The sequence below is a fragment of the Elgaria multicarinata genome, chromosome 3 (assembly GCF_023053635.1).
Source record: "Elgaria multicarinata webbii isolate HBS135686 ecotype San Diego chromosome 3, rElgMul1.1.pri, whole genome shotgun sequence".
Classification (NCBI taxonomy): Eukaryota; Metazoa; Chordata; class Lepidosauria; order Squamata; family Anguidae; genus Elgaria; species Elgaria multicarinata.
In genome coordinates, this window is record NC_086173.1 from 151,780,040 (window position 1) to 151,792,825 (window position 12,786).

Here is a 12,786-nt window from a genome sequence, read left to right on the forward strand (position 1 = left end):
TGCATTTGAAATCATATCCCCAAGGTTCAGAGGAGAGGGGTTAACCCAGCCTTCCCCATGTGTTCAACTACAACTTCCAGCATCCCCATGGGGATGATGGGCACTGTAGTCCAACACATATCAGGGGAGAGCCCAGGACGAGGAAGGGAGTGTAGTCTTAACATATCTGAAGAGCACTGTGTTGGAGAATGCTGAGCTAAACTGTCTTTACATTTGCAGAAGGAAGGGGATTGCTTGAGAGGGAAGAATAATTTCATGAGCATTCTAGGTAATTCCAGTTAAGACTGAGAGCAGTTTTTGTTCTAGAATCTAGAAGTTCACAATGGATCTGATGGGTGAAGTGTGCCAAACTGAGCTGGAAAAAATGTTCGTCGTCAGGAATTCACAAGCCTCGCCAGAATGAGTTTCCCCAATTCGAGAGAAAAGAAACAAGATGTCCATTTTCGTACCACATCTGCTCTAATGGTATCTGGTTTCAATGGTCGCAGGCAGCCATGCCTTGATATAGCTTTCTAACCTCCTGACAACAAGCACAAAGAGGGCCTTGAAAGGAGGGGTTGATTTCACCATGGTTGCCAACAAAAGAACATACACTTGTGATTTGAGATAAGGTAGATGAAAACTCCCATCAGCAAGCCCAAACACAAGTACATTCAGATGACCACATTCCTCTTATCCTGGAGTAGCTTGGTCACCAAGAGGCAGGATGGGTTTTAGCACACATCTGGTACAGACATGCGATGATAACATGGCCATTTGTATCTCTGTGAGGGTCATGCAGAAATGGGCCAGAGAAGGGGTGTTTATCTTCTTTCTTGGTTGTACACAGCTCTTCAGGGCACTCAAAGATTGACTCAGTGGAATAATCATAATATTACAAAAGGTTTGAGTGGGGACACAAGAAAACAGGATGAAGTGCTAGTCAGGGCCTCAGAAGTTTCTAGACGCTGGTGAAAGAGGAGCAAGTGGGATCTATCTGAAATTCTAGGCTCAGAACTGCTTATCCCTGAGGTTTGGGTTAGGGACAGAAGGTAGGTGGGTAAGATCACACTTTGTAAATATCTATTCCCCACCCATCAACATCTTCATCAGAAGCAGCTGTGGAAAGCCAGCCCACCCCTAACAGGGAGTAATGAATGTTCTGGCTCAGTAGTTGTCTTTTTTTTCTGCTGGTTTTCCTGAAAAGTTGTGCTAGACTCAATGTGGTCTCTTTCACATCTCCTTTAGATCCACCATTCCCCAGATTATGATCCCACTGAGTTGGGTCCGGACAAGACCATACTGAAAACAATGGGACTTAAACTAGTCATGACTAACAAGTTTCATAGATTTCAATGGGTCTAGTCTAAACATGACTACATTTGGATCTGATCCCAAGAATCCTTTATCCCTCTTCCTCCCAACCATATTAAAACCAGCCTCTCTTCAGATATCTGCTTTTCTCAATCCTCTTGTTCAGGTATAGAAGATTTCTCATTCACACACTCAAACACCCTTGAAGACAAACTTTACTCCAATCTAGTGGATCTGACCCTTACTTCTAAAATACACCCAATCCCACTGCTAAATCTACTGTGGCTCAGATTACAATAAATCCACTCTTTGGTCCCAATTAGACTGGATTCCCTCCATCCAGTCCCACTTCTCCATGACAGGACTGGATTCATCCCCTGGCCCTGGTACACTGCATCTGGCCCCCATGAAATGCGATCTTCTGGTTCCTCCTAGGTTTTCCTCTCCCATCCAACCCCAAAGGCCTTATCCAAAGGGCCAGCCCTTTTCTCTCACAGACTTGACCTGTCACTGCAGGAAGCAGTGCTTACTTTCCAAGTTCAAAGCCCAGATATCTCCCATGGTTGATTCCAGATGGCTCACACGGGGCCTAGTGGAAGGGAAGATGGCGAAGGCCAGGCAAAGGGCCCAGGGCAAGATGAAATCACAGGCCTATGTAGATGGCAAGAGCTGGGTACATGCTGGTTGCTCTTCCATTCACCTTTGAAACAGCCAGCCAAACATGCTGTATGTGGGCATGTCAATACTACAAATTTAAACCACTGGTCTCCTCCATCAAAGAAACACAAGAAGGGACCTAACAATCTCTGTCCCTCCCTCTGACACATAAAACTTCTGTTCCCAAGGTCATCAGCAGGCAGCCATGACAGGAAAACCTGGGAGACCGAAGTGTGTTGCATTTGTAGTGTAGATGAGCCCAGTCCTCTTCCTTAATTCCTGCTCTCCAAGGCCAACTTGACAAGGATTTATTCTGGAGGGATTTCCCTCCCACCTAATGGTTCCTCTCCTCGTCAACATTCCCATACTGGATTTGGAACCACCTACAGGGAAAGGCTCTGTCATTCTAGGTCTTATTCCCTGAGCCGTTACCTTACTCGTTTTCGCAAACATACGAACACTGCAAAACCATCGCTTTTCTTTTTCCCCCTTTTTTTTTTTGGTCTGTCCAGCCATCCTAAATACAAGGGTCCATTTTTCTGCCTCCCTCGTGGAAACCATCTTGGCTGATCTCTGTGGCTCCCATCCCCCAATTCTTCTCCAACAGCTGCAGGAGGTGGATCAACATTGGGAGGTGGCTCAACGCCACCTTCCTCCTCATAGCTGAGCTTATTGCTTGCAAGTGTCAGCTGTCGACAGTTCCTCCGCCTTGGCCACGTCAGGGCCAGTGTCCTGTTCTGACTCCTCTTGGGGCTCAGACGATGCAGCCTGGATGCTGACGCACAAAACCAAAGTCTGTAGGAAGCCATAGAGGCAGGCAAACTGCACGAGATACTCCTGCACCAGCCAGAGCACCAAGTACATCCCATAGGCGGTGACCAAGAAACAGGCCGAGCCATGGAGCCAGACCTTAAGAGGACCGCCAAAGCCCAGGATATCCAAAACCAGTCGGAACGCCGGCGAGGAGGCGCATAGCAAAGTCACCACACACAAGTCAAAGAGGTGGCGAGCAAAGTTGAAGCAGATCTGGAAGTGTTCTGGCGATTCAACGGACGGCTTGTGGGGGGCGAGATGCTGAGGGATTCCAGCCAATAGGGAGTGTTCTGCAGCAGCAGAACGTTGGCCCCATCCAATGGCTTCCAAGAGCCGGCGGCCATTCCACCACTTGGCCTTGGTAGGCACCGTGCAATCCTGTTTTCCCTCTGGCTCTTCCTCCACCTGCTTTTTCAAGTCCTTCACCTTGCCTCGCCGCCAAGGCAGCCCGGGGAGCCATGACTTGGCTCTGCTGAAGAACATGGCACAGTCTTCTCTGGAGAACGCCTCCAAGCCCAAGAAAAATAAATAAATAAATATTTTTTTTACTTTATTTTTTAGAAAAAGCAGAAGTGGGTACTTACAGCCAGATCAACTAAAGATAACTTGGGACCTGAGCTTCTTCAAGTTCAGCTCCTGTTGCAAAGAACGGGCTAGGGTTGTGTGTTTGAAACTCGCTAGCATCAGCTTGATTTGCAGGGCTTCAGAAGCAGCCGTTGCTGGCTTAATCCTCAAGGAAACCACAATTGCAACTTATCCATAAATCAAGGCTCATCCAGGCTTGGAGCTGTTCTAGGCCTTGCCTGTCAAGAATATAATTTTCTCTGTTCCAGGAAATACATATGGTGGGTATTGGTTGACTTATATACAAGTAAATTCAGCTGCTTGCCACATCACAATGAATTTTCCAATACCCTTGACAATTCAGCCCACTTAAGACATGCAGGGCCATTTCCCAAAACAATCATGGAGGATTCTCTTTCCTATTTCCAAAGAGGTGTATTTGTGAATCCCCAAAATGAAATCGCAGTTTCTTATTAATTCAAGGCTTCCAAACATCACACCACCTCGGATCCAAGATGGGATCTTTCGTTCCAAAATGGCCTCCTCCTGAAATAAAACCAGCAATTGTCAAATCAATGAATTGATTGCAGAAGGAACAGGGTGGCAGTAATGTGACAAGTGGACTCCCAGAGCCATAGGAAATAGATGGCAGGGAAAGATTTAAGCTCTGTAAGGCAGGGGTTGGGCAGAAAGTAAATATTCTAAACTTCATCTCCCAGATTCTTGACCATTGGCTACGCTGGCAAGGGCTTAGGTGTACTGAAGTCCAAAACATTTGGAGATCTCCCTTTTACTCAACCTTGCTGATAGAACAGATAAAATCTTCAGCTGATAACCCTAAGAACAAGTATCTAATGAGAATACAATAGGACCACTTTTATTATTTTGGTCTATAATTTTACCTACTTTTGCAACTTGAAAAATAGGGATAACAGCGACTTACCCCTCAAGTTTGTTGCGAGGGCCTTCCCTAATCAAAATTCCCATCATCCCCAGCCCATCATATCTGAAGGGCAACAAATTGGGGGTGGCTAACATGATAAAAGATCAAAATGTGCTCTGCATGCAAAAAGGTACAGCAGTATGTGAAGGCAATTTTCATTTTAAAAAACCACAAACACAAATAAATCAATTCACATGTATCCAAATCGTCATTATTTTATCGATCACATTTATATCCCCACCCCTCCTACCCTGACCTCAGTGTGGCACAAGCAGGAGTATCCCTACTGTATCTTCACAACAATCTTGCATGGTAAGTGCTGAGAGGCAGTAATTTGACCAAGATTACCCAGTGAATTTTCATAGGCAAGCAGCGATTAAGGGCCAATTTATACGTTTGGCAGAAATTGGCCCCGTTCAGACGCCACCGTTAACCACGCTGGTTAAGGGATTTTGGTTAAACAGCAGGATTAACAGTGTTGTTGGACATGTGTTTTCCTTAACCAGGTGTCTCCGCTAACCACATTGTGGTCGGATTCACTAACCCGTTCTGCAGCAGGGTTAGTGCTGCTAACTTTGGCTTAAGGTGTCGTCTGACACGCACCTGTAGTTAAGGGGCCTAAATTGCACAACTGCCCTCTGTCTTAGCACAAGGGCTGATGGGATATAGGGCGGAGCATTCTCAGGATTCAGGCGCTCATCTAACTACTTTGTGGTTAGCATGTGGTTAAGGAAACCGGGAACCGGACAGGTTTAATGGAGTTGTGGTTAGTGCTAACCACAGAGAAGAATGGTTAAGCTAACCAGAGAGCCCTCAGTGTCATCTGAATGGGCCCAAAGAGTGGTAAATCTTTTCCTGAATTGTACTACTTCAGAAATCAAAAATCTGGGAGAATTCAAACTACAAACATTATAAGAAAAGGAATTGAGAATAAAACGGCCAGTATCATACTGCCTTTACACAAACCTATGGTGCGACCACACTTAAAATACTGTGTACAGTTCTGGTCACCACACCTAAAAAAGGATATTATAGAGCTGGAAAAAGTGCAGAAAAGAGCAACTAAAATGATCAAGGGGCTGGAGCATCTCCCCTACGCGGGAAGGTTACATCAACTGGGATTGTGTAGCTTGGAAAAAAGGAGGCTAAGGGGAGACATGATAGACACACAATTATGCATGGTCTGGAGAATGTGGATAGGGAGACATTTTTCTCCCTCTCTCAAAATACTAGAACCCGGGGTCATCCCATGAAGCTGATTGGTGGGAGATCCAGGATAAATAAAAGGAAGGACTTCTTCACACAGCGCAGAGTTAAATTATGGAACTCACTACCACAAGATGTAGTGATGGCCACCATTTGGATGGCTTTAAAAGGGGGGTGGATAAATTCCTGGAGAAGGCTTTCAATGGCTACTAGCCCTGATGGTTGTGTGCTACCTCCAGTATTCAAGACAATAAGTCAATGTACCCCAGTTGCTGGGGAACATGGGTGGGAGGGTGCTGTTGCACCACATCCTGCTTGTTGGTCCCTGGCCGATGGCTGGTTGGCCACTGTGTGAACAGAGTGCTGAACTAGATGGACCCTTGGTCTGATCCAGCAGGGCTCTTACGTTCTTACTTCCCTATGAAATAGACCAATCTTAGTAGGCTTGTGGGTTTTCTCCTCTAATAATCTCTTTGGGATGGCACAAACCCAGAATATTTAACAAATTGAAAATAAGCAGATGGCTATCGGGTGACTGTTGCCGCAAAACAATATTCCAATGGCGTAATAGGTGGGTAATATATTTTGCAACATCAAGTTGAAACCTGTTTTCATTGCCGCTGTAGAGAAAGGATGACGCCAAAAATATTTCACCCCTCGAACCCTAAATTGAAAAGGAATCAAACTCTGGGAAAACAGACAGATCTTACAGTGCAATCCAATAAATGTCTACTCAAAAGTAAATCCCACTGGGTTCAAGGGAGTTTACTCCCAGGTAAATGGGTATACCTCAAAGGGACATTATTTGCTGGCCCGCATGAAAAAACGCTATACACACCAAATAAGATTTCCAGCACCTAGAACATGATAATTTGAAAACACAGGCTAACACATATCAAGAGCCAGAATATTACAACCGAAGAATGTATGGAGTAGTCATAATTAAGATAATGACTCTGAGCATATTCAGAGTGCTTTTCCCTTCACCACCGAGTAACTGCAAGCAGAATTATGGCTAAGAAATTAATTCCATGCAGTCCAAGTCCGTACCACTCTCATGCTAGAAATTAAGCAGGATGTGGAATGGGCTCCCAAGAGTGTAACCTCTGCCCCTCTTCACTGTCTGCTTTTTGGTAAGCAATAAAATCTGTCTTATTTAAGCAGGCTCCCCCCACCCCAATGCTCGATTTTATTTTGTATTCTGCTGCTGTTTTGAGCTGCTAACCTGTGGGGCATTTGCTCATTACTCTGTTTCTGTTTTTAAAATTGCATTTTTATTTTCTACTGTACTGATTTCATGTAAGATGCCTTGTGGATTTTTTTTAAAGGTAATGTATAAATAAAATAATTATTATTTGAAACATACTGAACCAAAATATTTGAAGCTGGAACGGCTTCATAACCACACACACCCCAGTGATCCCTACAGGATTCATAGCCTGACTACTCAACCCTTTTGCACATAGCTACACATGTACATCATACCTCAAAACATCTGTGTGAGTGTGTTTGGGTCTTTTTTTTATTAAATGGCAGTATTAAATAAATACTTGCTCACTCTGCAGGTGAGCAAGATGGGTGAGGGCATGAAGCATTTGGGGACCGTTGTGTTGGACTTTCAAACTGGGCATAGAGTGTGTTTTGTGGTCATTATGGTGTGAGACGTATGTTTCTAGGGCACCTGCTGGTGCTGGGAGCGCAGGAGTATTCATCCCATGAAATTTATAGAACCTGGTGGATATTGTCTCTAGGGAACTAGAGCGAATTGGCAGAGGGGGTTCTGATTGGGAGTATTTCTGGTATCATGTCAGGAAGTTTTCCCTGATGTTCCGGCTGGACATTAGGAAAAACTTCCTGATTGTTAGAGCAGTACGACAATGGAACCAATTAGCTAGGGAGGTTGTGGGCTCTCCCACAATAGAGGCCTTCAAGAGGCAGCTGGACAGCCATCTGTCAGGGATGCTTTAGGGTGGCTTCCTGCATTGAGCAGGGGGTTGGACTCGATGGCCTTGTAGGCCCCTTCTAACTCTACTATTCTATGATTCTATGTGCTGTTTACTTTCTTTAGTTCTGGAGTGGTATGCACACATTTCGCAGGAAGAGCATCTGAAATCTTCAGCAAAATTTCTACTGTGGGACTATATCGATAGGATTTTATATGTTCGTATTTATAGTGTAAAGGCATAATCCTATGCACATTTAGACAGAAAAAAGTCCTACAACTCCCAGCATTCATGCTGGCTGAGAAATGCTGGGTTTTGTAGGGCTTTTTTTTCCTGTCTAAACATACATAGGATTGCACCCTAATACTCCTTTCATGGAGGCCTCCGGGTTGTTTTAAATTCTGCAAAGCTTGTGCGTGTGTCTTTTGTAGCGTTGCACAATAACGGTACTTCGGATTTACACATTTCAAATGGTCAAAATGTTTCACACGTACACAGTAACGTATGAACGTGTTGCGTGGGGGACAACATCTGATCTATTTATAGGCTTGCATATCTGTTTATGAGGCTCCCCGCGGAGGCCATTGGAACTGTCCTTATAGGCCTTCAATTGTATATACGTGTAACACCCTAAATCGGGGAATCCCGCCCTCTCCTCTTCCCTAATCTATGAAGACACCCCGCTCAGAAACAAACATTAAAAAGCAAATTGTCAGGAGGTTCAAACCTCGGTTCCTGCTAACCCTCCCTCCAAGCTTTTGACGCACGCACACACACACACCCAAGCTCCTTAACTACAGTACTCAGTGATCCTAATAAGGGTCGCTCTCCTGATCGCCCCACACCTTGAAATAAACCTCACGCACCATCTCACCCCAGAAGTCTCCCAACAGCTGCCTGGGTTTTTGTTTTTTTTCCCGCGGGAGACCGCAACGCAGCAAACCCCGCACCACCACCGCAGCGATTTCGGGTTAACACATACCGGGAGAGAAGCAGATGCCTCCGGAGCAACTTTCTCCCTTCCTTCGGATTCCTTTCCTTGCGATCTCAGATTTGCATTGCAAAAGGGTTGATTTGATTTTGAAAGGGCTTATCCTCTCCCTCCCTTCCCCCGGACCCCGCAATGATTTTGTTTAATGTTATTTAAAATAAAATCCAAGCTCCAGCAGCAAAACGCGGAGAGGATGGTAGGGAGCTTTGGATCCGTTGAGCAAAGGAGGTGGAAAGGAAGGGAAGAGAGAGCCGCCCAACCCTAGATGTGGCGAGGGAGGGGTAAGGAGGTCTGGAGGAAGATGGGGGTTGGGGAGAGAGAGGGAAACTCTCTTCCTCGGGATTTTCTGGCAGGACTGGATCAGGAGAAGCGCCTCCCCAAAGACGGGTGGAGCCTCTGGGGAAATGCAGCGGGGAGGGAACGGAGGAAGGCGTGGGGAAGCTGGGAGGCCCGCTTGGGCTTCAGCCCGCTTCAGGGGAGGGAAAGAGCTCTCGAGGCTAGTTATGCAGTCGAAACTGATCACTAGGACTCCTGGGTTCGGTAACCGGGAGCTAGGAATAGGGTTCCTACGGCTGCAGTAATAATGAGATGAAGGCAGCCAGGATTCCTGCGTCCGTCCGTCCCCCAAGAGGCAGAGGCCGGGTTCGGACGACACGCTAATCAACGGCCGGGGGTGGGTGTTAATAGGAACAAAATGGCCAACAGCCATTGATTAGCGTGTCGTCCGAACCCGGCCAGACAGTTTAGTAATAATTAGTGAGGCAGGGAGATTGGACTCCAGGGTTCTTTCGAGAAATTGTTGGGAGTAGAACTCCTATGTTTTATAGTTGGAGGAGGAGGAGGAGGAGGACAGTAGTAGTAGTAGTAGTGCAGGGCATCTCAGTTCCTTCTCTGCAAAGAATCCTAGTTTCCCCAGCCCCTAAGTAACTATTAGTGCTAGTAGTTGTTGTAGTAGTGAGGCAAAGGCTGGGCAACTAGGATTCTTTTTTCTGGAGAAGGAACTGAGATGTCCTGCTTGTGGGCTTCCCTGTGGCATCTAGTTGGCCAGTGGCTGTAAGGTTGGTGTCTGGGTGGGAAGACTCCTAGCTTCTTTGGGAAGAAGGTGGGGTTGTGAGCAGGAGAAGGCAGGAGTCCTGGTCCGCGTTCGGATGACACTTTGGGCAGCAGATGGAGGGACTAATTAGCTGACAGTGCGTTATTGTGCAGCTACTCCCCACATGACATGTGGCCTTGCCACTGTTGTGTGGCTGAGGCTCCATGAATAGTAGATGCTGCGCTTGAGTGACATTCTGGCTTGCCTTTGCTCCTTCCTCCCTCCTCTCAGGGCTGTCCCATCAGCCAGTGCAAGTTCTGCTGGCTGTAGTGGAGCAGCGGGGGTGCTTTTTGCCGCTCCTGCCAGAGAACTCTATGTGCTCCTGAAATAGCGCACTCCGTGCGTTAAATTTGACTACAGAGCCCGCCACATGACATGTTAAGCAACGGGTCTCCAGAGAAGCAACCCAGTGTTTTTCTCCGTTGGTTAAATCGACAAAGTAGCGTACTGTGAGTTGCGTGGCTGTTGTGTGTTGTCTGCCAGACAACACGATAAGCAACCCAATGGATGATTGCCTAATTAATTAACCGTTGCTTATCGTGTTGTCCAAATCCAGTCCTGGTTTCTCTGGTAGTGGAAATGGAGTTTAGCTGGTTAAAAAGGAGCAGGTTAAAACTGGGTTTTACTAGAAGAAAGAGGGAAGGGAATTAGAACTAAGCACTGTCCTGGATTCTTTTGGCATTAAAGGTGCATTATTATTATTATTATTATTATTATTATTATTATTATTTGTTATTAATCGTAATAATATTGAAGTATTTGTAGGCTGCCTTTCAGAGTGAAACCCTTCCAAAATGCTGTCTAACCTATAAATTCCCTATAAATAACTTTAAACCATATCAGTAAAATTAACAAATAGCAAAAGTCATTAATAATACCTTTCAACCCAGTAAGAATAATAAAATCAATGAGGGGAGGGGACCCAGATAAATAATTAAAAGCAGAGCAATACTATGAATACAGCCACCCTGAAAGACACACATTTAAGACAAGGAAGTTTTAAATGGGTCTTTAGGGCCTATTTAAAGGCTTGCAATGATGGGAACTTTGCCTATTTCCAATGGAACAGTTCTGCATGAGTTGGGCCACTGCAGAAGAGTCCCTGTTCTTCATGCCACCCAACCATAATGTTCCCACAGGTGGGCATGCAAATAGAACCTCTGAGGCTGAGCTCAAAGTGTGGGCAGGCTGATATGGTGAAGGTGGTCCTTCACATAATCTGGTCCTGAACCATTTAGAACAAGGAACTCCTACGTGGTGCCAGTAGGTGCCAATATGGCCATAGACACCTCTCTTGGTGTTCACTCTCTTGATTTATTACTTGAGATTATTGTATTTTTTTAAAAAGTTTGTTTTATTAAATGACTAGCATGCTACAAAACAAAGTGTGGCCCTCCAGTGTGCTTTGGCTATTGGGCGGTATAAAAATGCAATAAATAAATAAATAAATCTTTATTTGGGTTCAAAAGGGTGGTTTTGTATTTTAGAGCTCAAACGTTACCTCTGCCGTGTGCTTAGGCTTTTGGGCATGTTACTTTTCTTTAAGTCTCACAAATTTGCCTTCTGGGAAATTCTCTGATCAGCCATGCTCACCATGGCAGCCATTTCATGAATGAGCAAGACCTTTCTCCATGGGAGCCATTTGGTGAAGTACCCACAGCACTCCCTCAAAATTACAAATCTGTCCACTGGCAGCTGGCCCAAAAAGGTTTACCCTGGTTTAGGGCTTTAAAGGTCAACAGTCACAAGAGGGGAACCACCTTGTGCCCGAAAGGGCCTTTGTGAATGAAGGGATGTGGGTGGGGGAATTGCTAGCTGCTGGTCTAGAGCGTGAAGATAAACCACAGCCCAGATTGGGTACGAGCTGGGTGTGGAAAGAAAATTGCTTGAATAGTCACAGGAATATACAAATTGGGACTGTAAGCCTAAAATCTCTGGGTTCTTGAAGCGTGCAGGGAGTTAGCAGAGTTTATCTACTGTTGATGTTTGTATAGGGAAAAAGGGAAAACGAGGGTCCATGGAATCCAAAAGGGATCCTCATGATTTCACATGATTTTTTACAGAGAACACCCCCAAACTACAATCCAATCACAGAGCACATCTGCCTCGGCAGACCGAACCACAAAAATCATAGGTCTGACACTTGTGGGCGTGGCAAAGGTGCAAAAACATGGAAAACAGGCAGGGTTCCTCTTGATTTCATGATTATTACAGAGCAACCCCCCAAACTACAATCCAATCACAGAGCCCATTGGCCTCCACAGAATGAACCACCAAAATCAGGGATCCACCACCCGTGGGTGCAGCCACATCCCTGTCTGTTATCCATGTTTTTGCACCGTGGCTGCACCCACGAGTGGTGAATCGCTGATTTTGGTGGTTCAACTCCCATCAGCACCAGCCAGCATGGGCAGTGGTCAAAGATGATGGGAGTTGTATTCCAACAGCATTTGGAGAGCCACAACTTCGTTACCACTTATTTACACCAATTTAATTTATTGTTAAAACAGTGCTGTTGATCTTTTTGCTTTTGGAATTTCTTTTAAAACAATAAATATGTTTTGTTAAGACATCCAAAATTAATCTATCAGGCCCCTACTCTCATCTTCTTAGGTGCCTGGTCAAAACTATTTAATTTTCGTATGCTTTTGGCGAGCGATAAACTGATCTCTCTTGCTAGTTTAATGTTGCTGCAAATTCCATTGTAGTGCGTATTTTCAACCGCATATCGTTTTAATTTAGATGTATTTTATTGAAAGCTTTGTTATTCTGGATTGTAAGATGCCTTGAAGACCCTGCAAGGGAGAAAGGTGTTTTAAATGAAACAACTGTTTTAAATGAAAATAAATTGGGAGTGCATATATGCATTAGAAGTGGCTATGTAGGCAACTTCACTACATTTGGCTGTCGGAAGCTTTGCTTTCAACAAACATGGATAGAAATAAAGAATTCTTTAGAAATTTCAATATCTGAGATGAAAAAATATTCCCCCCCCCCGACACACACAAAAGATCAGAAAATACTTCATTCTGTGGTATTAATAAATATTTAGAAATCAAAGGCAGCTTCCTAAAAAAAATAAATCATGGCAATAACCAAAGGCTCAGATGTGAGAGCTCGCAAAGCATTGATTTACAGGATTCTCAAATTCTTCCTTGCCTCTTTGGCTTCAAACCCTGTCGTTATCAAAGGTTTTTAACCAAAAAGAAACATTTCAGTAGGCATTCAGGCGTTTATGAAAACAGTCTCAAAAGCAACAGCGGCTTTGTGGCAGCTGCACATG

The 12,786-nt window shown here is 44.9% G+C and overlaps 1 protein-coding gene across 1 annotated transcript; it reads right to left on the reverse strand.

The window, feature by feature from the left end:
• Nucleotides 1-1,622: 1,622 nt before the first annotated feature.
• Nucleotides 1,623-8,514, reverse strand: C3H6orf47 (chromosome 3 C6orf47 homolog). The gene is made up of 2 exons (XM_063122370.1): nt 8,402-8,514; nt 1,623-3,873 (listed from the first exon to the last, which is right to left on the reverse strand). Exon 2 carries the CDS (start codon nt 3,244-3,246, stop codon nt 2,620-2,622), a length of 627 nt encoding a protein of 208 aa, XP_062978440.1. The 5' UTR covers nt 3,247-3,873; nt 8,402-8,514; the 3' UTR covers nt 1,623-2,619.
• Nucleotides 8,515-12,786: the final 4,272 nt, after the last annotated feature.